Source organism: Pyricularia pennisetigena, chromosome 3, assembly GCF_004337985.1.
Source record: "Pyricularia pennisetigena strain Br36 chromosome 3, whole genome shotgun sequence".
Classification (NCBI taxonomy): Eukaryota; Fungi; Ascomycota; class Sordariomycetes; order Magnaporthales; family Pyriculariaceae; genus Pyricularia; species Pyricularia pennisetigena.
The window spans coordinates 1,721,257-1,742,018 of record NC_043742.1 but is presented as its reverse complement, the minus strand read 5'-3'; the positions used below and the strand labels follow the sequence as shown (position 1 = coordinate 1,742,018).

General features: G+C 51.9%; 7 protein-coding genes across 7 annotated transcripts; 3 read left to right on the top strand and 4 right to left on the bottom strand.

Annotated features, from left to right (window-relative positions):
• Positions 1–1,905: 1,905 nt before the first annotated feature.
• On the top strand, positions 1,906–3,361 carry PpBr36_02366 (uncharacterized protein; the record flags this gene model as incomplete). The annotated part of the gene is made up of 4 exons (XM_029889548.1): positions 1,906–2,108; positions 2,227–2,407; positions 2,617–3,215; positions 3,334–3,361. 4 exons carry the CDS (start codon positions 1,906–1,908, stop codon positions 3,359–3,361), a joined length of 1,011 nt encoding a protein of 336 aa, XP_029753136.1.
• Positions 3,362–3,944: 583 nt separating this feature from the next.
• PpBr36_02365 (uncharacterized protein) lies at positions 3,945–6,072 on the bottom strand (the record flags this gene model as incomplete). The annotated part of the gene is made up of 4 exons (XM_029889547.1): positions 3,945–3,972; positions 4,075–5,042; positions 5,214–5,803; positions 5,898–6,072. 4 exons carry the CDS (start codon positions 6,070–6,072, stop codon positions 3,945–3,947), a joined length of 1,761 nt encoding a protein of 586 aa, XP_029753133.1.
• Positions 6,073–7,563: 1,491 nt separating this feature from the next.
• Positions 7,564–8,612, bottom strand: PpBr36_02364 (uncharacterized protein; the record flags this gene model as incomplete). The annotated part of the gene is made up of 2 exons (XM_029889546.1): positions 7,564–8,195; positions 8,366–8,612. The coding sequence occupies 2 exons, from the start codon at positions 8,610–8,612 to the stop codon at positions 7,564–7,566; spliced, it is 879 nt and encodes a 292-aa protein (XP_029753134.1).
• An 850-nt stretch (positions 8,613–9,462) lies between these two features.
• PpBr36_02363 (uncharacterized protein) lies at positions 9,463–11,598 on the bottom strand (the record flags this gene model as incomplete). Its single annotated transcript, XM_029889545.1, has 7 exons — positions 11,193–11,598; positions 11,048–11,114; positions 10,896–10,956; positions 10,521–10,585; positions 9,778–10,456; positions 9,616–9,687; positions 9,463–9,542 (listed from the first exon to the last, which is right to left on the bottom strand). Exons 1-7 carry the CDS (start codon positions 11,228–11,230, stop codon positions 9,463–9,465), a joined length of 1,062 nt encoding a protein of 353 aa, XP_029753139.1. The 5' UTR covers positions 11,231–11,598.
• A 1,770-nt stretch (positions 11,599–13,368) lies between these two features.
• PpBr36_02362 (uncharacterized protein) lies at positions 13,369–14,256 on the top strand (the record flags this gene model as incomplete). Its single annotated transcript, XM_029889544.1, has 1 exon — positions 13,369–14,256. One exon carries the CDS (start codon positions 13,369–13,371, stop codon positions 14,254–14,256), a length of 888 nt encoding a protein of 295 aa, XP_029753140.1.
• An 849-nt stretch (positions 14,257–15,105) lies between these two features.
• PpBr36_02361 (uncharacterized protein) lies at positions 15,106–16,101 on the top strand (the record flags this gene model as incomplete). Its single annotated transcript, XM_029889543.1, has 1 exon — positions 15,106–16,101. The coding sequence occupies one exon, from the start codon at positions 15,106–15,108 to the stop codon at positions 16,099–16,101; it is 996 nt and encodes a 331-aa protein (XP_029753137.1).
• A 1,231-nt stretch (positions 16,102–17,332) lies between these two features.
• Positions 17,333–20,335, bottom strand: PpBr36_02360 (uncharacterized protein; the record flags this gene model as incomplete). The annotated part of the gene is made up of 5 exons (XM_029889542.1): positions 17,333–18,113; positions 18,191–19,427; positions 19,486–19,871; positions 19,944–20,071; positions 20,147–20,335. The coding sequence occupies 5 exons, from the start codon at positions 20,333–20,335 to the stop codon at positions 17,333–17,335; spliced, it is 2,721 nt and encodes a 906-aa protein (XP_029753138.1).
• Between the last annotated feature and the right edge of the window lie 427 nt (positions 20,336–20,762).

The following is a 20,762-nucleotide window of genomic DNA, read 5'->3' as shown; positions in this document are numbered from 1 at the left end:
AAGGTGCCTTGATCAAAGCGGAGGGGCGTACATCTACATTCTTCTTTTTAGAGGGGGGGGGGGGTGGTTTAAAAAGGGAGCAAAAGACAGAAAAAGAAGAAGAAATGGAGGAGAAAAGGTACCCTACCCTACCTGGCCGACCTTGATCAAGGGGAAAGCGTGAGGGGAACTAGAACAAAATAAAGGGGTGGGACAGAAAGAGAGGGAGGGACCGCGTACCTACTGACAACTGCTGCACGAAACTGAACCCCCTTCCCTCGAGCAGTGGGTGCCTGGCTCGCCGGGCTGGGCCCGGTGGTTGTACGCGCGTGTGCGTGTGCGTGTGGGTTGGCTGCACGACGTGACATTGCAGACTGCCAGGTCGCAGCCACGACTCTCGACTCTCCGGGCGCGTAGGCAACAGAAGGAAGTGGAGAAGGCTTCTAGAAGAGGGGTTAAAAAGAAGAAGAAGAAGAAGAAAAAAACCCACAGGAGGAGAAGCCAAGAATCATCTTTTTGGGTGTGTGGGTTTTTGGCTCGTCGAAGTAACTGTAAAATGTCAAAGCGGGCAGGCAGGTGGGCGCTTAGGAATGAGGGAGGGAACCCCTCCCCTGCTTGGACAAGGAAAGCAAGCATATCTGGCGAAAGAAAGATGACTAGATGCAAAACTGGGACCAAGGTGTGATGAGATGCGGCACGGTGGTGTGTGGCTTCGGGTTCTAGACTAGTTCTACTTCTGCTCTAGTTCTAGAATGTGTTTAAACCTGAGATGATGGGTGGAAACACTGGGGGTATTTCCTCTCAAAGGTCTACTAGGTCGAGGCAATCTCGATGGCGTGCATCTCGTCATCAGACGACGGCATGTACTGCGTTCAGTGCCTGGATGATAAGTGATATTGTAAGGGACAGGAACGGTGGTGACAAGTTGGTCGGTCTTCGTGTATCGAAATGAGGCTCTTTGCTTTGTTGTTGTGCCGTTTGCCGTTGCCATCCAAGTATACAAGGTATATCCATACATACTACCTACTACCTTGGGTAGTATGTCGTATCTGTGCGTATGTCGATCGGAAGGCTACTGTTGCTCTCATCAAGCAACGCAAAAAAGAAACAGACAAAGAGACGAGTCATGAATCTTTGGGCTTAGTCGGTCGATGGGATGATAAAATCCGATGTTCACCCGAACCTGATAGATCTACAGTCGTAAAGCGAAGTGGGGGGAAGGAGAGAGAATAATTAAGTCGAGGGTAAACATGACGAAGACAAACTTTGTCGGTTGTATTCGCAATGTAGCATGGTAATAAGCGGCCGGTGCATTGATTGTAACAGAATCCCGTATAGGTAAGGGTGTATATACACAGATTCATTCTCGGAGGCTTACAAAGTAGTGCGATATATCATCAGCTTTGACTTGGAACAAGGATGAGCGGGATGCATTGTTTGTTGTCGCAAGACGATTCAAAAGATAAAGTATAAAATAAAAGAACCGAAACTCAATTGTTTGAATCTTTTCGGCATTTGATTTGCTTCCAGACTAGATTAGAAATGATGCGTCCAAGTGTTTTGCTCCAACAGACAGTTGCCATCGGACCCATATCGGTTAGGGCGGGGTTCCTGTTCGGTTCATGGCCCGATAGACGACCGGTTTTTTTTTTTTTTTCGAGGCATTGCATCGATCAGACGAGAGTTGCAACACTTGTCATGTTCGCCCGTGATTCTCAGCTTCAATCTGTAAATTTGTTTGTCTCGACATGGACTGAGCCTGTGCGCAGAAATTGAGAGCGCCCATCCATCTTCCCATCAACCTGCGCATTGGGCCATTCATATCTTGTAAGCGTTGCATAGTCCGATCGCTACATACTACTCTGGGAATTAAGTTGGGAAGAGAAAACCAAAATAAAGCAGCAACAAAGAAACCCCCCCACTATCATGGCGGCCGCCTCAACCAATCCAGATATCAAACTAAACGAGAACGGTGTCCCGGACTTCGACAGCCTCCCTCTTCGGGCCGGGGACCCCCACCTCTCGGCATGGGGCCTGTACGGCGTCTCGGATGAGCTAGGCTTCCTGAACCGTCAGACCAACGAGCGGGTGGCAAAGGCGGCCCAGACCGAGATTCGTACCGGTGTCCGGTAATTTATTGTTTTCCCGTTTTTGATCACAACTTTTCAACGGTCCCTCTCGTGCTAGTTATACCCCTTAGCGACGGGCGATTGACTAACAATGATAATGCCCATCCGGCCACAACAGCATCGGTCTGAACTGGCCTCTGGACGCCCAGAAAGAAGGGGCCTTTTTCGAGCGCAAGGTCTTCCACCAGCGCATCTTCAACAAGCTGCCCCGGACCGTCAACGACGATGAGTGGTCCTTCAACTCGCAGGTCTCGAGCCAGTGGGACGGCCTGCGCCACTTTGGCTACCAAAAGGAAAAGGTAACGTAATAGTAAAAGATATAAGAGAGAATCCCCCTCCCCATATTCAGAGGGGGACTCGCATCATACTTTCCTTGAGTCGGTGTTGTAGTATACCTGCTTCCAGTTTCCCCGTATGAACACAACTCAAGGAAAACAAAAGTTCAGTCACTCACACATCCGCAATGACCAAAAAAAAAAAAATAAAAATAAAAACCCCCCACCAACAGCTCTTCTACAACGGCGTCACCATGGAAGACATCCACAGCTGCAACTCGCACGGCAAACCCTCCACCACCAACGGCATCCACGCCTGGGCCGAGAGGGGCATAGTCGGGCGGGCGATCCTGGTCGACTTTGAGGCCTGGCGCACCGCGACCGGCAAGCCCTTTGACCACTTTTCGACCTCGCCCATCACGCTGCGCGACATGCTCGACTGCCTGGCGTTCCAGGACGGCACGACCCCGCGCTTCGGCGACGTGCTCCTGATCCGGTCCGGGTGGACGGCCGCGCTGGCCAGGAAGCCCGCGGCCGAGGTCGAGGCCGCGCGCGCACGCCAACCGCACACCTTTGGCGGCGTCGAGCAGTCCCGCGAGGTGCTGCGCTGGATCTGGGACAACTTTAGCGCCGTGGCTGGCGACCAGCCCAGCTTCGAGTGCTGGCCCTCCAGGGAGGACTGGTACATGCACGAGGTCCTCCTTGCCGGCTGGGGCTGTCCCATCGGTGAGCTGTTTGACCTCGAGAGGCTGGCCGAGCACTGCAGAAAGGAGCGCCGCTGGTCGTTTTTCGTCGCCAGCGAGCCGTGCAACGTGACTGGAGGCGTTGCTAGGTGAGTCCTTTTTCTGGTGTTGGAATTTTGTCTTCGTAGCGAGGCCCTACCTTTTGCCTTTTCCTCGTGGGCGGTCAAGCTGACGATTGTGAAACCTAAACCACCCACCCATACACAGTCCACCAAACATCCTGGCCATCTTTTGAGATCTGATGAGGCTCCCGATTGTACCAAGCCCAGCTCACAGTCTTATCCATCTTGGTTCTCTCCGTTAAGGGCACAGGTTCGTAAGGAAGGTCAAACTTCCAAGACGAATAATGAAGAGGGAGAGAGAAATTCCATCGTTACTCATTTGCGAGCTATGTGCCAGCCGCCAGCTTCAGTACCCGTTCATACATCTACCATCACCTATCAGAGTTCCCCCCGAGCCATTGCTTGCCGTGCCGTGCCGTGTAAAGCACGATCTACGCTGCGTAATACTGGGGCTCCTCGGTCTAGCCGCGGGTCTTCTTTCTCCTTCTGTTTGTTTATGTCTTTCCACAAGACACTGTTTCGAGAAAGGAAAAAAAGAAGTAAATGACATCCCCATACACATCCTTGTCCTGTACCTTTCCTCGCAATGAGGAGTGAGACATCGACCTGTACCCACGGGGATGATATATCGTCTATGTTTGTTGGATACTCCATTGCTGCTAGCCCATTGGATTATCATACCGCCACGGCGAAAGGTGACCTTTGGTATACATTACAAGGGGAAAGAAAAAAAAAACAGGTAGAGCCCCTAGCTGTCTATTTCTTGCGGTCACTGCTAGAAGATCTTTTGTGAGCAGATGCCCGTACAGGTCAGTATCAACGCACCATGAGCCAGCAAGCATCCGTTGCAATTTGCCGGTGGTGCCAAGATGAGTTTGTGACTCACGTGCTCAACCTGCGCGACAGAGTCTGTAGCTTCTTATCGTTGTCGGCCTCCTTGGTTGCCCGCTCCAGCGCTTGCGCACGCTCCTCTTCGTTCTGTCTGACAACCTCTTCGTGGCTGGGTGGGAGCCTCTCGTTCTGAAGATCAACCTTGCGCGCGTCCTCAAAGCTGCTGATGGCGTTCTTGATACCCTCGGCGCCCAACATGAGCGTGCCGGCGGGCAAACGGCCGCCAGACACCGTCTTGAGCTCCGTGACCCTCTCAGACTCTTCTCGGAGGACCTGGAACACACGCGAAAGCCTGCCAATGGCCAGGATCTTGTTCTTGATCGCCCTCCGCTTGAACTCGATCGATTCGGGATCCATTGCAGCTGCGTTTGCCGATGTGGACGATCCGTCGCCGTCGCCGGCGGCTTCGGGAAGGGCTGGTGTCTGAGGTGGCGACTGGGGACCCGGCGACGTGGACGACGAGTCGCCCTCGCGCAACTCCTCCTCGGAGCACGTCCCAAGGATGGCCAGCAGCATGTCGGTAATCTTTTCTCCCACGAATGGCAGTGACCAGGTGAAGACGTCCATGAAGTTGGGGAGCCAGTACGGATGCGGGGTGCAGTTGAACTGCCTGATGTTCATGACGTTGTTCTCATACTTGAGAACCGCAGCCTTGTTGTTGTACACGTCGAGGTAGTTTGGCGCTGAGAAGATGGTCATAACACTCGGGAAACCGGTGGTGCGGGTCTTGCGATACATTCGGTACCCGGCATCTTGAGCCTCGTGCGCTCGAATGACGGACAGGAGATTGTTCTTTTCCAGAAATGCGCATGCGGCAGGGTATGAAAAAAAATATGAGCATCCTCGGACGTGGTTGTGAAGGAAGAAATCACTAGTCTTTTCTTGTCCAAAATCCTCGAGGGGGTCTGCCCAAAGGATGTCGCACATCAGACCTTGTGTGGGCGGTTCCCTGAATCGGTCAATCTGTACAGGTGGCGAATCGCAATGATTAGCTATAGGACAACGGGACACGGCGCAAAAGACACGACAGCCACAGTAATTGGGAGCAACCAAGCGTTGCTATCAAGATCTGATGGAGCGGGGGTTTTTTTCTTCTTCTTCTATTGTATGTTCCAAGGGATCGGTTGCGCTTACATTTCTGATGTCGTCCAAAGTGTGCAACTCTGGGCTCAGACCACCGTGGATGCAAAGGAACTGCTTGTTCATGACAGCAGCCAAAGGAAGACTGCAGAAGGATTCCATGCAGGCATCGTAAACTGCCTCCGAGTACTTGTGCTTGCATTCAAGCTTGAATGTGAAGTAATCCGTCAAGTGACGGCACTCGTGGTTACCGCGCAACAACCACAAAGTCTTGGGGTAGTGTATCTTCAAACACCAAAGGTATAGGACGCACTCGATGCTAAAGTAGCCACGGTCGACGTAGTCTCCCAGGAACAGATAGCGCGTCTCGGCCGGGTCGCCACCGACCTCAAAGAGCTTCATCAAGTCATAGTACTGGCCGTGGACGTCGCCGCAGACCGTGATGGGGGCATCCATCTCCAGCAGGTTGGGCTCGCTGCGCAGGATCTCGGTGCCCTTCTTCAGGATCCAAAGGGCTTGTTCGTGGGTCAGGCGACCCTCGCGATAAAAGTGCTGCTTGAGGAAGGCGATGTCGGGCTTCTCGTGGCTTTCGTCTTCGAAGAACTGCTCATCGGTGGGCTTGAACATGGCAGGGGCTTGGACATCTGTAGTTGGAAAGATCGTGATTAGCAAAAGGGACATGAACATGCTATTGGGCCCTACTCAAAGAGAGCAGTCAAGTCGAGGCTTTGTGCATACCTTTGCAGACTCGCTCGGCCGTGTTCACCTGGGTGCCATCTTCCATGGTGTGGATCGAAAAGTCGATCTCGGGAAGAGGCTTCTTCTCGCGAATGGCACGGATGGCATTGTCAACCTGGATGTTGCGGCGCTCCTCGTTGGAGATGGGCGCATTGGCGCCGCCGTCATTCTCCATGGCGGGCTGCGAGCGGTTGGGCGGGGCGAACACGCGGGTGGCGGTTTGTGGGACAATATGCGGGTTGAGCGTGCTAATGATTTATTGCGAGCCAACAGGAAAACAAGACTATCAATGAAGGTGTTGCCAAAGGGCTATGTCGCGCGACAAAGGAAATCCGTGTAACTTTTGGATTTCTCTTGTTGCGACGTTTGGCAAAGTTGAAGGCGTGGTGGGAGAGGGAAGGGAGGCCGGCCCAGAATCGGATCGTGGACAAAAAAAAACTGTACGCGTCGTCCTGCGTGGCCTATGGAAAGTTATGCAGACAAGCTGGCTAAGGCCGCATTTGTTGACAGGGTACCAATAAAAAAAATGGTTACTATAACCGTGGAAGCTAAGACAAACAGGTAGGAATGAAGGTCCGACAACCACAGGCAGAAACACGAATGGGTTCTGAAGATGACAGGTCAAGTCAAGTGCGGTCTGCGTGGGTTTGTCTGGCTGGCTGGCTGGCAGTAGGGAATGGGGAGAGGCAAACGATGGACCGAGGAGGGGTTTTGTGCCAATGTGGATTAGGGGATTTGACGGGGGTGATGGAAGAAGATATGGTACCTGGGTCCAGGGTGTACTTTTGCGGTGAACCCTTGTACCCCACTTTCTTGTTGCGGTGGTTTAAAGGCCAGTTGCCCCTCGCAAGGTTCGTATGTGTAGGAGATGCCGGGTTCCTCCCTTGTACCTACGGGCGGCACTCGACATGGAATTGAAGCTATGGAGGATTTTGTAAACGTCGCTTGCTTCTTTTTCTAATTCATTTGACGGATGCGATACAATCCAATATGCCTGTCATCTGAAAGATCTTTACATGGCGGCCTACTTTCTTAATCATCGACATGAAATTTGGTACCCAAGGGCTTTGTGCTAATATTGATTAAAGATGTTCGGAGACCGGCCGGAAACACAGACATAGGAGTACCTGCGTGTCTAGTCTACCTCTACTCTGGTCTAGAAAATGAGATGACAGCAAGGTTAGCAATACAACCAGTCAATTATCGGACACCAGCTTCCCGTTGCGATGCATTTTCAGACTTTAGCTTCCCCTAAAATGGATAGGGCGTATATTGAGTAAACTTCATTGGTACCGTTCTTTTTTGTTTTTAAAGAGAGAGAGAGAGAGAGAGAGAAAAAAAAAAAAAAACGAAAAAGCATATTGCCATTGGCCGGTCATTGTTTCTCAGGGACAAAACAGAATCAATGACCTCACACACATCAGTCGAACTCTTGAATCGTCTGAAACAGTCAGCATGGCCATGGTACCTAGTCACGCTTGGAATAATTTTTTTTTTTTTTTTTTTTTTTTTTTTTTTGTTTTATCTCCCTGGACATTAAGCTGATATCTCGTAATTCTTACCACACTCTTTTAAACCTCAACAACACCAAACCAGCCAATAGAATCAGAATTCCCCAGCCTACATTCCACAGCATCCTCCCAAACTCATTATGGTCTCCCACCATTTACGGCGCGGCATACCCACCGTCGACGCAGATATCCGTCCCGGTTGTGTAGGACGACGCGTCCGACGCCAAGTACAAGTAGACGCCCTTCAGCTCGCTCGTCTCGCCCTCCCTACCCATGGGGATCTTGTCCTTCCAGGCGTTCTTGACCTCTGGCGGGGCAAAGGACGAGATCTCGGTGTTGATGTAGCCCGGCGACACCGAGTTCGCCCTAGCGAACCCGGTCCACTCGACTCCCAGGCTGCGGCACATGTGGATGATGCCAGCTTTAGCCGCGTTGTACGCCGTCTGCAGCTGCGGCACGTTGACAATGTGCCCGCTCATGGAACCCGTCGCAATGAAGCTTCCGTACGTGTAGTTCTCGAGGGGCTTGCCGTCGATCGTCGTTCCTTCCTTCTTCTGCCGCCGCCAGTGCTGGCCCGCCACCCGCGCGCAGTAGATGGTGCCGTCCATGTTGGTCGTCATGACCTTCTTGTAGTGGTCCAGCCCGCCGTCCAGCAGGGGGCCCTGCTCCCAAGCGATGCCGGAGTTGGCCACGAAGACGTCGAGGCGGCCGTTGAGGTCCTTGACGCCTTGGTTGATCGCCTTCTCAACCTCCTCGTACGACGTCACGTTGACTTGGTATGCCTTGCCTGCGGGGGGGTGTCAGTCCTTAGTATACTGTAAAATGTGCATTGCCATCATCTTTGGTGTCCCGTGGGCTTGCGGCGTAATCAAAAGCAAATTGAAGCAGAAGCAGGTGGGCCACCCGAAAAAGAGGGGAGAAAAAAATTGTTGCAGTAGCATAATAAACAATACTTACAAGTAACACCATACTCGCGCTCGATATCCTTTGCGCGGTCGTGCGCCGCCTTGTTGCTGTTGAACCAGATGGCGACGTTGGCGCCAGCCTCGGCGAACGCCTCCGCCACGGCAAGCCCAATTCCGGCACCGGCACCAGACACGATGGCGGTGCGGCCCTTGAGCGAGAAGAGGGGCATGACGCGGCTCGACTTGGGCGCCACCATGTTGTCGTGGGGAAACTTGCCGTCCTTCATGGATTCCGCCATCTTTGCTTCTTTGAATGTTTGTCCTTGATGTGGGTATTTGTGTGTGATTGTACAGTGGTCAATGTCTTTGGGCAGGTGTGCTCGCGGGAATTACGGAAAACGGTGGTTTTACGGTAGAAGCAGAGAGAGTGAGGAAATATTTAGGTAGGAAAAGAAAAAAAAACAAAAAAAAAAAAAAAAAAAACAGAAGTTGTCCTTGAAATAGGCCAGGTAGAACAACCGAGGTGGGATGAACCAAACAGATCCTCAGCGAGGTCCATATAATCGCCCACTACGAGACGTGGCAGTACTGTACCAAGGGAAAGGCACCCACAGCTACGTGCCCTTTTACGGGCGAGCAACACACGGCGGGCGATGACGTCTATAGTGGAGCGCGCTTAGATGCAGCTCAAGGACTTCGGTCTTGATGTTTCGTCTCAAATCAATTGACTTTACCGGCGACTCGTCAAGTTTGTTGCTGCTAGTTGCTGATAGAAAAGTATTGGCACCCATAAATTGCAAGAGAACACGCATCTAATCAACAAAACTCCAAGTACGCCAAGGCTGCTGCTGTTGATGGTGGTAGTAGGTTTGTACATCTCGTTCTATTCTAGTCTAGGTCTAGAATAAGCGTCGTACCACACTCATTGTAAGCTGGTAAACGTGGGCGATCGAATTTGGAGGGGCTCCAAACTGACTGCGGGGAATTTGTGATGCCCCTGATTCATGAACATGGTAATGCTTGGCACCAACTTTCTGCAAGCAGTAACCAAGTTTTCGAAAAAAGCAATGCAAACGCAATGGGGTGCTTGCTTATCTTCTGCCATCTCCGGTGAGGTCAGCTTCATCGTCCGCCTCTACATCCAACCCCTCACCCAACCACCTGCCGCAGGACCTGCTCTCGAGAGAAGTTTGTGTTTCTCCAGCGGGAGACGAAATCGTCGTGGTTGACTGCGAGAGAATGTTTAGCATCGAAACCAGCACCAGCTTGGACCCATTCATCTGAGTGTGCGAACAAACTTACTGTAACCTCCGCAGATCCTCCTGACACCCTCAAAGGCGCTCCTACCGTGGAGGACCCGCCAGTTGTTGAATACTGCAGTTGAAAACGTCCAGGTCAGCGTGGTGCAAGACAGGGAGTCATTTGCGAGTTTCTGATTTTAAGCCGAGTCAGATAGCAACCTACTCAGCACGTTGCCGGGGGTAAGCTGCACCCAATATTCCATCTCCTTCCTCTTGATGATCTCGTTCCATTTTCTTGCCGCCGCATACCAATCACCACTAGACTCGACTTTCAAGGACGGTTGATTCCCCCTTTGGCCCTTTTGGCTTTTTCGTTGCTCGTTCAGTCTTGCGTGTTTCAACGGCGCCACTCCACGATCGTCGTTGTTCCATCGCACACGGAAGGGCAAGTTTTGCCGGCGACTCCCTTCCAGCACAGGGAATTTGTGCTTCGGTTTGATGGCGATCCCCTTATTCCCGCTGGCATGCCAGTCTACTCCGTATTTCATAAGAGTCGTGTATGCATCTGGGTCTTCTCCGCGCAGGATGACAGCCGCACTGAAGCCGTCGACAAGGAGGGTCTTGCCACCTTCGGCCACAGCGCCCGACGGGCTTGATGGAGGAGGGTGGTGTGAGAGGAGGTGGAAAGCCTGCAGGCCTGCGGGCTCGGTGAAGTAGGTGGTGTCGGTGTGGGCAGGAAGGGCAAGGTTCGTGTAGGCCGTATCGGCCAGGGCCATATCTGGGATGAAGTCGTAGAAGCCGCCATAGTGTGTGTTGCGGATGGGACCTATATGCTCCAACAGCCTTTTTGTCTCGTCAGGAGACACAGGAGTGTTGGACACAAAGGCGAAGCCATGCGATAGCTACAAAACTTGCGTGTCAATAGTTACCAAGATGGCGGATTACTGTGGGATCAAGGGAACTTACAATCAATCTGGTCAACCTTGCGATTCCTTCCTCCGAGTCCGGATTCATAACATCATCAAATGGAACTGTCGGAGGGTTATTTTGTAAATCTTGGCCACTCCACAAGACAGTTCTTGAAGCTCCGGAATTCGGTTAGTAACTTAACATCGAGACTAGTATACCGGCTCGATATGGGAATAGCCAAGTTACCCTTCAAATTTGGTTCGGTTAATGTGGGGGTGAAATATGTAGTCACAGATGAAGCCTAGCGGATAGACACTATGGTGGTTTTCGTGATCCCCTTGTGGTAGAGATTTGTGACTAGAGTCAGGAGAGTCCACGCGGGTCTACTCGTTTGTGAACGGGATGTTCGGTGTTTGGAAAAAAAAAACGTACAGGTAACGTGCAGATTGTCGCCTTCAATGCCAGCGGAAACGGGGCGTATATCAGGGGGGATCTGCAGTTTCCAGTATGAGTCCATCAATAAGTATCGGATACGGTTTGGTGCAAACTTGTCAAAACCCGGCTAGGTTGCCAAGGGTACCTACGGAAAAGGTATCAAAGTTTCTCTGCATAGTATCCTGGTTCACACACTCGGAACAGCGACAGTTGTCACTGCACAACAGTAGTTCAGCGAATCGGGTTATTAGCTAGCTTCCCCGGCTCGATGGGAATGCCCAGAGCACGCCTTACCGAAGCCAAAAGTTTGGTCTGTGGAAACTAATTAGCATGACAACGAGAACGGCGAGGACGACGACTACAGCGTGGTCGGGAGTATCGTACAACCGGGCCGGGCTTTTACATACAATGCGTCCCGAACAACATCCTCTCGTATATTTCGCGTTTTTTTCAGATATTCGGTTGGAAGAGTGATCGAGTGTGGGCTTGAAATCGAAACGATAGGCTGTATGTCTGGTTTGACAGATGGCTCGGCACGGCTGCTCTCGGTATCTGAAGCGACGCTTCTCCGCTGAGCAGCAAAGTCGAACCGAGATGGTTGGATGGCTGCCTGTTTGTTCAAGACGGGTGTCCGGGTCCAGGTCCGGAACGAAGGCCTGGCCACAGCACCGAGTACTCGACGTGCCAAAAGGGACGACATGGTCACACCAATCCCACCTGAGGACGATTTCACTCTTGCAATTGAAAATTACAGAGAGTATTGTGAGAAAAAGCCAGGCCCGCCTAGTTAAATACGCATGTACTACTATATGCTTGTGGTTGGTTGGTTTTTTTGCTGAATACAAAGACGATCTCACCCAAACGTGATCAAAGCCGCTGCATTGACCAACCAACCAACAGGGATCTTGGGTTCCATTTCAGTTTTGTCACCTGAGTTCCGAGTACCGAATGCACGTGACATATTTCCGATCGAAGACAGGGGCTAGACAAAGGCCCCACTAAATACTTGCACCATTATATACGCCTAGTTTATACAAAGAAAAAAAATTCTAGTTTGATTAACGGTTGTGTAGGTAGCTGCACAGGGAAACGGTGCATATCAGTTGTGCAGATGTGTGGGTAGGTAGCACTGGTCTATTAATCTGGTCCAGAACAAACTGGAACCCGCCGCCTCTGTCCATCCATCCCTACCTTCTTGGCTTTTATCTGTGTTGGCCCTGGCTTGCCTAGACGCGCCAAACATGGAAAGGGCTTGCTTTGACCGCGGGCAGGCTACGAAGCGCGACAGGCAACTAGCGACCGATCTTGCCCATTATCTCGCTCTGCTCCAGTCCACTTCCAAATTCACCACTAAAACCTCAAGCGCGCTTGTCGGCAGAGTTCCATAATGAGTCTGCATGGTGTAAGCGCCGGGTCGACGTGGTACTGTGGGGTTCGGTTGAACCATGACAGGGGAGCTTGATCCTCGTTCGGCGCTTGCTATCTGCCAACGCTCTCGGCCGCATGAATTGAGGCCCGGTGAACTTGAGAAAAGAGACGAACTTAGCACATGTGTTCCGCTTGCTGGAAGATAAGGCTCTGTTACCTCCTCAGCGTGAACCCGACAGTTTGGGTTTCTGCTTGCCCCCGCATGCATATTTCGAACCATCCTTTCCACTCGCGGTAAACCATTCGCTTCTATTGGTCACACTTGGGGATGGAATCTGCCGCGCTCGCCAGGTTTACCTTGTCCAAAGGCAGACTCTCCAACATAGCCCCTGCCGTAGATGCTCAAAGTCCTGGCCTCCGAGGCGCTTTTTTTATTTTATTTTTTATTTTTTACTTTTTTTTTTTTTATGTTGTTGCGGCTCTAAAGGTCAACATTTCCTACTGGGCCGCATACTGGACCGCGCACCATGGTGGAGGTATATACTGCGGCCAACAGATGCCCCTTATGTATATGGGCAATGGAATCCGCCCCCAAGTTTTGTTTTTGCTATCATGCTCGTTCATTTTGCCTGCTTCATGTTGTTGCATGGGAGTCTAATCGCATCAAGATACCTATATTCTTAATACCTGCTGGTCACCTTTACCTTTCAACAGCCTTGCTATGTTACTTCTATTGCAATCCAAAAACATGTTAACTCTATTTCTTTTCCATTCATTCTACTTTCTTAGCTTCTCAAAAGCGTCCGTCCTATATCTTCCAGAAACAACAGTACTACCATCATCTCAGGACGAATATACAGAGTCATCGGACGCTGCGAGAACAGCAAATCCCATCCACCTCAGCCTCCCGGATGAAAGCCTAGGTCGCAGCCCCAGTTTACGTATCAAACGCCAGGTTTCCGCTTCCTGTCGTCGACCTGGTCAATCCCTCTGCTCTCGAAATTTCGCCGTCGACTTTTGTTGCGACAAGACAACAACCTGCAAAATATTGGCTGGCGCTACGACAGCCCTCTGCTGCCCAGATGGCAGTTGCAGCGTCATCATGCCGAGGTCATGTAATATCGACTGGCTAGACGTTGAGCAGTTCCCCAACGCCCCCATTGTCTCCAGCGCGCTTGACTATAAATTACCGACTTGCGGCAAGGAGAGCTCGGGAGCACAAACTTGCTGTCCATTTGGTTACTCCTGCGGTCAGAACGGGACTGTCTGCGTTCTTGACAAAGACCAGAGGTCTCTAAAGGCGGAGAAGAACGGCGATTACTCTGCCCGAATACAGACAGACAGCATCAGCAGTACTCGGCCCACGGCAACGGCAACAAGCACAGGACCCACTGACACACCAAGCCCTACGACCACAGCCTTTGCCTCGGAACATAGCACGGAAGCACAGACTGAAGGTGATGCCGGCAAACAAGCGAACTCATCTACTGTCGGCATTGCTGTCGGCTCTGTTCTGGGCGCCGCTGCCATGATCGGGGTGATGCTGTGCATAGCATGGAAGCGATATTGGATCCCAGAGTCTGTGTCAAGACTCGGGCACCGTCACAGCCAAGAGAAACATCATGGACCTCGGCGCTTTCTTCCATCGTGGGCTCACCGCAACTTACAAAGGGACGAGCACATTGACCAGATGCCAACACCGCCTCCTCCTGCATATGCCCCATACCATCTCGATCTGGACAAGTGCAGACGGGTGCCGCGCCGAAAAACCGTTCCGCCCTCCCGCAAGGCTCCTGAACCGGTCGTGCAAGAGTGTTCTCCAGTTGAGTTGCCGGCCTCGCCCGTTTCTTTCAGTTTTTGGAGTACAACGAGGGCATCTCAGCGGAGCACATTCTTCGCAAAGACCAGAGGGAGCATGTCGCGGCCACCGCCGAGGCAACAGCCGCCACCAAGAGGACCACACAATCCCGAATACCCTGACTTCTTCTGAAGTGTCTTTGTTTTGTTTTCCTGCAGCAGCGAGCAGTATGTTGATTTATGGCTTTGTTCTCGGTCACTTTTTCTTTTTCTTTTGGTCTTTCTTTGTATATCCTATCATGTCCATGTTTAATGCCTTTGATTCAAAACATTACATGCAAAGATTGCTAGCGAGCATATGCGTTTCAGACTGTATATACAATCCCATTATTTTTTTTTTCTGAAAATCACAAGAGTACAATGCTTTGTTCATTAGCTTGGACCAGACCCGTGTAGGGTCCCATCTTTTATTTAAGGTCATGCCGTTCATAAAAACAAAACACTTGCATATATTTTGAAGAGACTTTCCAGAGAGACAGATTAAGACCATTGTCTTTTGTCTGTCCGGATGAACATTCGGTTACATTACCTTGTTTCCTAGAGTCAAACCAGAGTCTTATCCATGGCGACAATCCCAAAAAGATGGCCGCATAATTCTTCCGGATACTGAATGCTCTCTTCTTAGCATGGCAGGCTGGGGACCACAAACCTGTTCACTCCCAAGTAACACAAAAAACATGAAAGGTCAAAAAAACCACAAAGCCATGGGGCGATGAACCTGCTGTACAGAATCATCGAGCCACCTCTACTTCTTTGACTTGGAGTTGCTAGACTCGGCCAGAACAGATGTTCACTTTTCACAATGCGAGGTCGGCAAATTAAACCATGATCACGACTCCTAACTAAGCGTACATATATGCTGGCGGCACCAAAATCAAGAATAATAGTTCAAGCCATCTGCACATGTTAACATCTTCCCAGATTGTCCAGGAACCCTGCAGGCTCGAGTACCGAGTAAGACAACATCACCGAGTGTTCCCAAATGCCAAACTACGATGACAAACATGAACTTGTCTGCTACTTTTTAACACACTTTCTCGGCCCCGTTGTGTTTGTCGTCATCCTCTTCTCCTACTTCCTCTGGATCCTGATCACGACGGTCCAAGACAACACCGACCAGACCATCCTGCCGCGCCACACGATCCTCGGGTTCAGTATAGTCCTCCTCGTCTTTGCCCCGGTGCTGCTGGCCGCGCACTGGGTCTTCTTCCACTATTATTGGCGGCGGCACCCTCACGGGGGCGGCGTCTTGCCTCCCAGGGAGTTTGAGCTGGAGCACCTCGCCGGCATACTGCGGCCGCCGCTCGATGCCATCCAAGCCGCCCTCCCGTCGCAGCAGCCCGGTCCCTGCGCCGAGGAAGCAGCCAGGGATCCCGACCGGCTGAGGATCAACAGCCTGGACACTGCCAGACCGAGTCTAGCGCCCCGGAGTCTCTACGACTCCTCGCTTCAAGACGACGAGACGACGACGCCCAGGGCCGCCTTTCGTGTCCTGGAAAGCGACATGCTCGAGCCGCAAAGCGCCAGCCTCTGCCTGGATTCCAGCACAACAGTGACATCGCCCCTTTTTCTAGACGGGCCCGTGTCCTTCTGGGAAGACCGCCCATCGGACGACATTGCGGAGAGCAATCATGCGCGACGCTCACGACACGACAGGGACGGCCCGCGCGTGCATTTCGATGCCTCCGCCACCAAGAACGCCCATTCGCCCAGTGCGGGCGGCGACCACGCCCGCCGCTGGAGGGCCCCTGCCGCCGCGAGGTGCCTCACTGACCAGCCCGCCAGGGCGCGCAGGAGTTTGTCTTGCTTGAGAACTGCCGCTGATATCGCCGCCAATGGAGGATGCACTGCGGGCTCCCGGAGTGGCCCTGGCGGCTCCGACGCTGATTATACTCCTTACAAGCCGTCGCGCGGGTCGCACTTTGAGGGTGAAAGGGACGCTTGGGTGGTGGACGGGCCGCTCGGGGATAATCACTGAGCACAGCATCCGCAGGGCTTCTTGCTTTTCTTTTTCTGGTCCAGGGGACAGGTTTTGGGTATTGGCGTTTGCCCAAGGTTGAACGTAGCGGCTGAGCGAGTATTTGAAAAAAAAAGAAAGTATCTCTGCCGGACAGAGATTCCATGTGTGAGAGTGTATCTTGGGGATTTGAATAATCTTCTGGCTGCAGCCGCTATGTGGCTATCTGGTTTGGGCTGTCGGACTACTCTTGTCCTCTATGACTGCGCAATGAGTGGAGGGGTAGGCATTGGCATCACCTGATGTTCTACACCCTCCAGGAATAAGTTCTCAGGTGGAACAGCGTACCTTCCCGCGCACCAACTTTCTCAGGATAGCCCTTTTAATGTAAATAAACGCTAAGCCTGCCACTCTTCACATTTGACTTGGCTGCAAGTATACACCACCTGTGATCTCATGAATATCAAAAGAGTGCTGCGATTATAGATGACCAATGGCTGGCATGCCAATAGTCATGAAGGCCGGGGAGCGCTGCGTGGCTCGTTGCCGGGGGTACAAAAACCTTGGGACAACGAGATCGTCAGTGTCCCCCCCTTTTTGCAGCCTCATCGCTGTCTAGGGCGTCGTCTTTCATGTCGTCTCACCTTTGCAAATGATCAAAGGTTTGAATAGTCATAGAGACCAAGTGTGAAAGATCAAAACAAATTAAGCCGGCTTCTGCGGGTTTCATTATAGACGTGGTGCTCGGCATGAGAGATATCTATCCATGGTGGATGCTGTTGGTATTTTGGAATTTGAGCATTTTTTACAAAATGAAAAAGAGCCCCAAGTTCACTGATCAAAAAAGGCAAGGATGAAAATCTTCAATGACACAGGTCTCAGGGAATAATTTGGTACATTGGGGGATGAAAGTGGGCGTAGGGATCGAGGAGCATGTGAGGTGTCTTCACATTCCAGATATTGAAGATGCAAGGAACAACCAAATCCAACTGGTCACACAACACAAGAAAACGCAAGTGCAATGAGTGGAAAGGCAAAGGAATATTATGACGCAATCTGTGTAGACTCTAAAAGATGAAGAAAATAAAAGAAACACCACATTTTATGCCGACCTATCTTGGGGATATAACCTATCGTGACACGAGAAGGAACAAATATAACAAAAAAAGACAAATCATGAATTCAAGAAAAAATAAACACATTACCACTCATGAAAGAACCTCCTGGTATGTCATAAAGCCGTATGGCTTACTCAATGCTGCGGCCCAGTTGGCTGTGCTCCTTGCCCAAGCCCCATAGCCCCGACGGCACCGTTTTCGACACTGGGATAAGCGCCACCGCTCATCTCGGCCCAGTCCCAGTCCAGACTGACTGGCAGCGAATACAGGTCGGGTGGCAGGTGCGGCTGTGTGAAGTAAGCCGACGCCGGCGGAACACTCTGCCTGATGTCCGCCGTAAAGCCAGTCATCTCGGCAAAGTTGACATGCCCGCCATACTCCATGCCTTCCATGCCTGCACTGCCCGGTACGTAGTCGCCCTGCGGCGGCCAATTGTTTGGAGTCATTGCCGGGCTGGACTGGTTACTCATCCGACCGCCATGGTACGGCGTGCTGTGGTTGCTTTGCGTCGGCACGGGAGACATCTGGCTGCCGTTTGGTGTGTATACGACATGCTGTGCCCGAGGCGTGTGCGCGGAGCTACTCTGCGGCCGTGGGGTCGACTGCTGCTCCCTGTTACCGTTGCCCGACTTGTTACTGTTGCCGGCGGCGACTTCGTTATTCTTTCGCTTGCGACGCCCGGCATTGTCCTTCTCCGCCTTGTCGATGACCAGCTTGGCGATCCGCTCAAATTCGTTGCACACAGCCAGCATACGGTGTACACCACCTGTTTCCGCCTCGGAGCCAAGAGTAGATAGGAACTGAACGACAACACTCATCAGGCGAGCGTCCGAGCGTGCGCGTTGGTCCAGAGGATTTTGTATAATGTTGCCGAATAAAGTGACGTGTGCCGATACAGGGAAGTAAAGGATGAGCCTGCTTGCAAGTTAATTGACTGCAAATTTGACAATGCGCACCATCTCAGATTCAGAAAAGTAGACAGGCCCACTCACCATATGACCGACAAGTCACCTTGTGGAATATACTTGAGCAGTGATATCGAGGCCCTTGCCGCAGCTGAACACAAAGCCGCCGACGAGAAGATCCTAGGGTTGAGCGGCTTCGCGTTGAGCCCCTGAATCGCGTAGTTTGATAACCTGCTGTTCCAGTAGCCGTGATGAACCGACATGCGGTGGATGGTCGTCAGAGCATTATAGTAAGTGAAATGCAGAATGATAACGTGGAGCATCAGCGGTGTGTGGGACGCCTTGATCTCGTGCTCCGGCCTAAAATCAATTGGAATCCTATCTTTCCAATCTTCGAGCTCCTGGTCCAGCTCGCCGATGGTGTTGAGAAGTTCGCCATCCGTTTGCTTGGTAGCCTTTGTCGCGTACAAACGGTTGTAAACGCGGCTCTCAATGACAGCGAGCTCGCACATGACTCGGAACAAGTTCATTTTGCCTTTGCCGTCGGCCAAGGGAATATTGCCAATGTTGTCCTCTGGATCTGCATCTGGCAGCTCCACGTTCATGTCGTTGTCGTCCTGGGCCGGTGGCCGCCCTGATCTCAAGCAAAGATCCTTGTCGAGCATGTACGCTATCCAGAAAACGCGCTTCCGCTGCTCAAGCTCAATAGGATTAAGGTTGAAGCCCGTCGCGCGCTTGTGAAGTCCGATGCTGTGTGACAATCGGATGGCCGTAGCGATGAGCAGGAATGTCGGCTGCGGGTTTGGCGTGCCCTGCATGAACAGGGCCATAGCCAAGAGCGCCTGAACGCTCAAAAGATCGGTGTTTCGCATCGTGAGCTCGGAAAAGACGCCCATGGCATTCTTGATGTACTTCCATGCCTTGTCGTCCTCCTCCTGCGGCACCAGGTTGCTCATCACTCGCAGTCTGTGGGCAAAGGCCAAAGCGCAGTTGAAGCTGGCCCACCACCCAGATCCCTCATAAGGATCATTTGAGTACTGTCGCTCCACCAAGTGCATGAAAGTGGGCTGGTGAAAGAGGGGGAACATGCAGTTGAAGTTCTCAAAATAATCCTTGAGAAGCGACATGGCCTCGGGCTTGGGAGGGATAGGAATAAATACTGGCCGTCGGAACAAGTCCTGGAAAACCTCGGGCTTCCAGTTCGTCCACTTGTGGTCGTCAATAGAGACATCCGAGATCATCTGCTGGAAAGAGTTGTCACCTGTCGTCTCGTTCACCCATTGAATTCCACGGGGCGAGAAGATGGAGAATCCAGACGAGGACCCTAATACGGCTTGTCAGAAATGTGCGGTAAACGCTCGCCATCCGTGATCGTTACTCACCAATATATCTGGTCTCGCCAGAGTTATTCGTGACCAAGGAGCACATCATTTCTGATAGCGTCTCTACTTCTTGTTCTTCCCCTTCCTTCTTGGCCGGTGTGAGAGAAGGTCTTCGCTCGTCCTTGTCCTTGTCCGTCCTGGGCTCCGGGGATGCCAGAGCGCTCTGAGGTGTAGATGCATCCTGGCCCGATGTCGTTTGCGACGGAGATGTCGGGTTCGAAGTGGCTGCCATCGAGGCCTGTCTTGATTCGCGGTTCTTCTCCGCCAGTCTCTTCTCGAGGGTACCGAGATCTGTGGCGCCATCGTCTTCTCCAAGCAAACCAGACAGCCTCAGCAGGCTCTCCATCCGTCCCAATCGGTTCTCGAGACCCTCGATATATTTGGCACTGCAACATCAAAAGGGGTCAACAATGGGGGCTTTCACAATTTACTGACCCGGCATGTATAACAGTACGTACCCCTTAGGCGGACTCCTCTTTTTCTCTACTTGTGTAAAAACACAATCCGTCTTGTAATTGATGCAATGTGTGCATGCTGGGAGTTTTCCGTCGCACTTGATCTTCTTCTTTCTGCACATGTCGCAAGCCTGCAGCGTGATGTCAAAAACAACTGTCAGCATCTGGTACAAGATGCGCAAGTGGCCACGAAAGCAAAGACTCACCCTTGCGATTCTCCTCCTCTTGGCCTCATTGGCATCGTCCAAGAGGGTGCCATGGTCGCCAAACATATGCGCCGTCATGTCGGGCGGCAGCTGCATCGGCATCGCATCGTAACCGCCAAAGATCTGTGGTGGGGGATTCATAATCGGCGGCGCCCCCATTGGGGGCATCTGAAAGCCCATGCGATCCATGTTTCTTGTGGTGCAGGGTGTCTGGCCTCAGAACAGTCGATATATCTCGGAGCAAGAGTTGAGACGGCGATGGGTGTATATAGTTTCGGATCTCGGCAGCGTGCCAAGTGGCAATGCCCTATGTTCGCGGTGATTTCGTTGGGCTTGAGCGTCGGATCTGGGGCCCGGCCTTATTGGAGTTGTGAGTAAGTTGCTAGTCAAGTTCTAGTCTAAGCCAAGAATCAAAGACCGTTTTCGGGGTGGCGTCTAAAGGGCCGAGGACGGTACACCAACGAACTAGTTTCGTTGCTTGATAGCTGTCTTTGCCGGTCCAGGGTTGGAAGACTTGTGTAAAGCGAGCAGAGCAAAGAAATTATAGCGAGGAGGTTTGAGATCGTTGCCTCATACACGGGCTTGCAGTTTGGTCGGATTTGTGCTGGTTCTATAA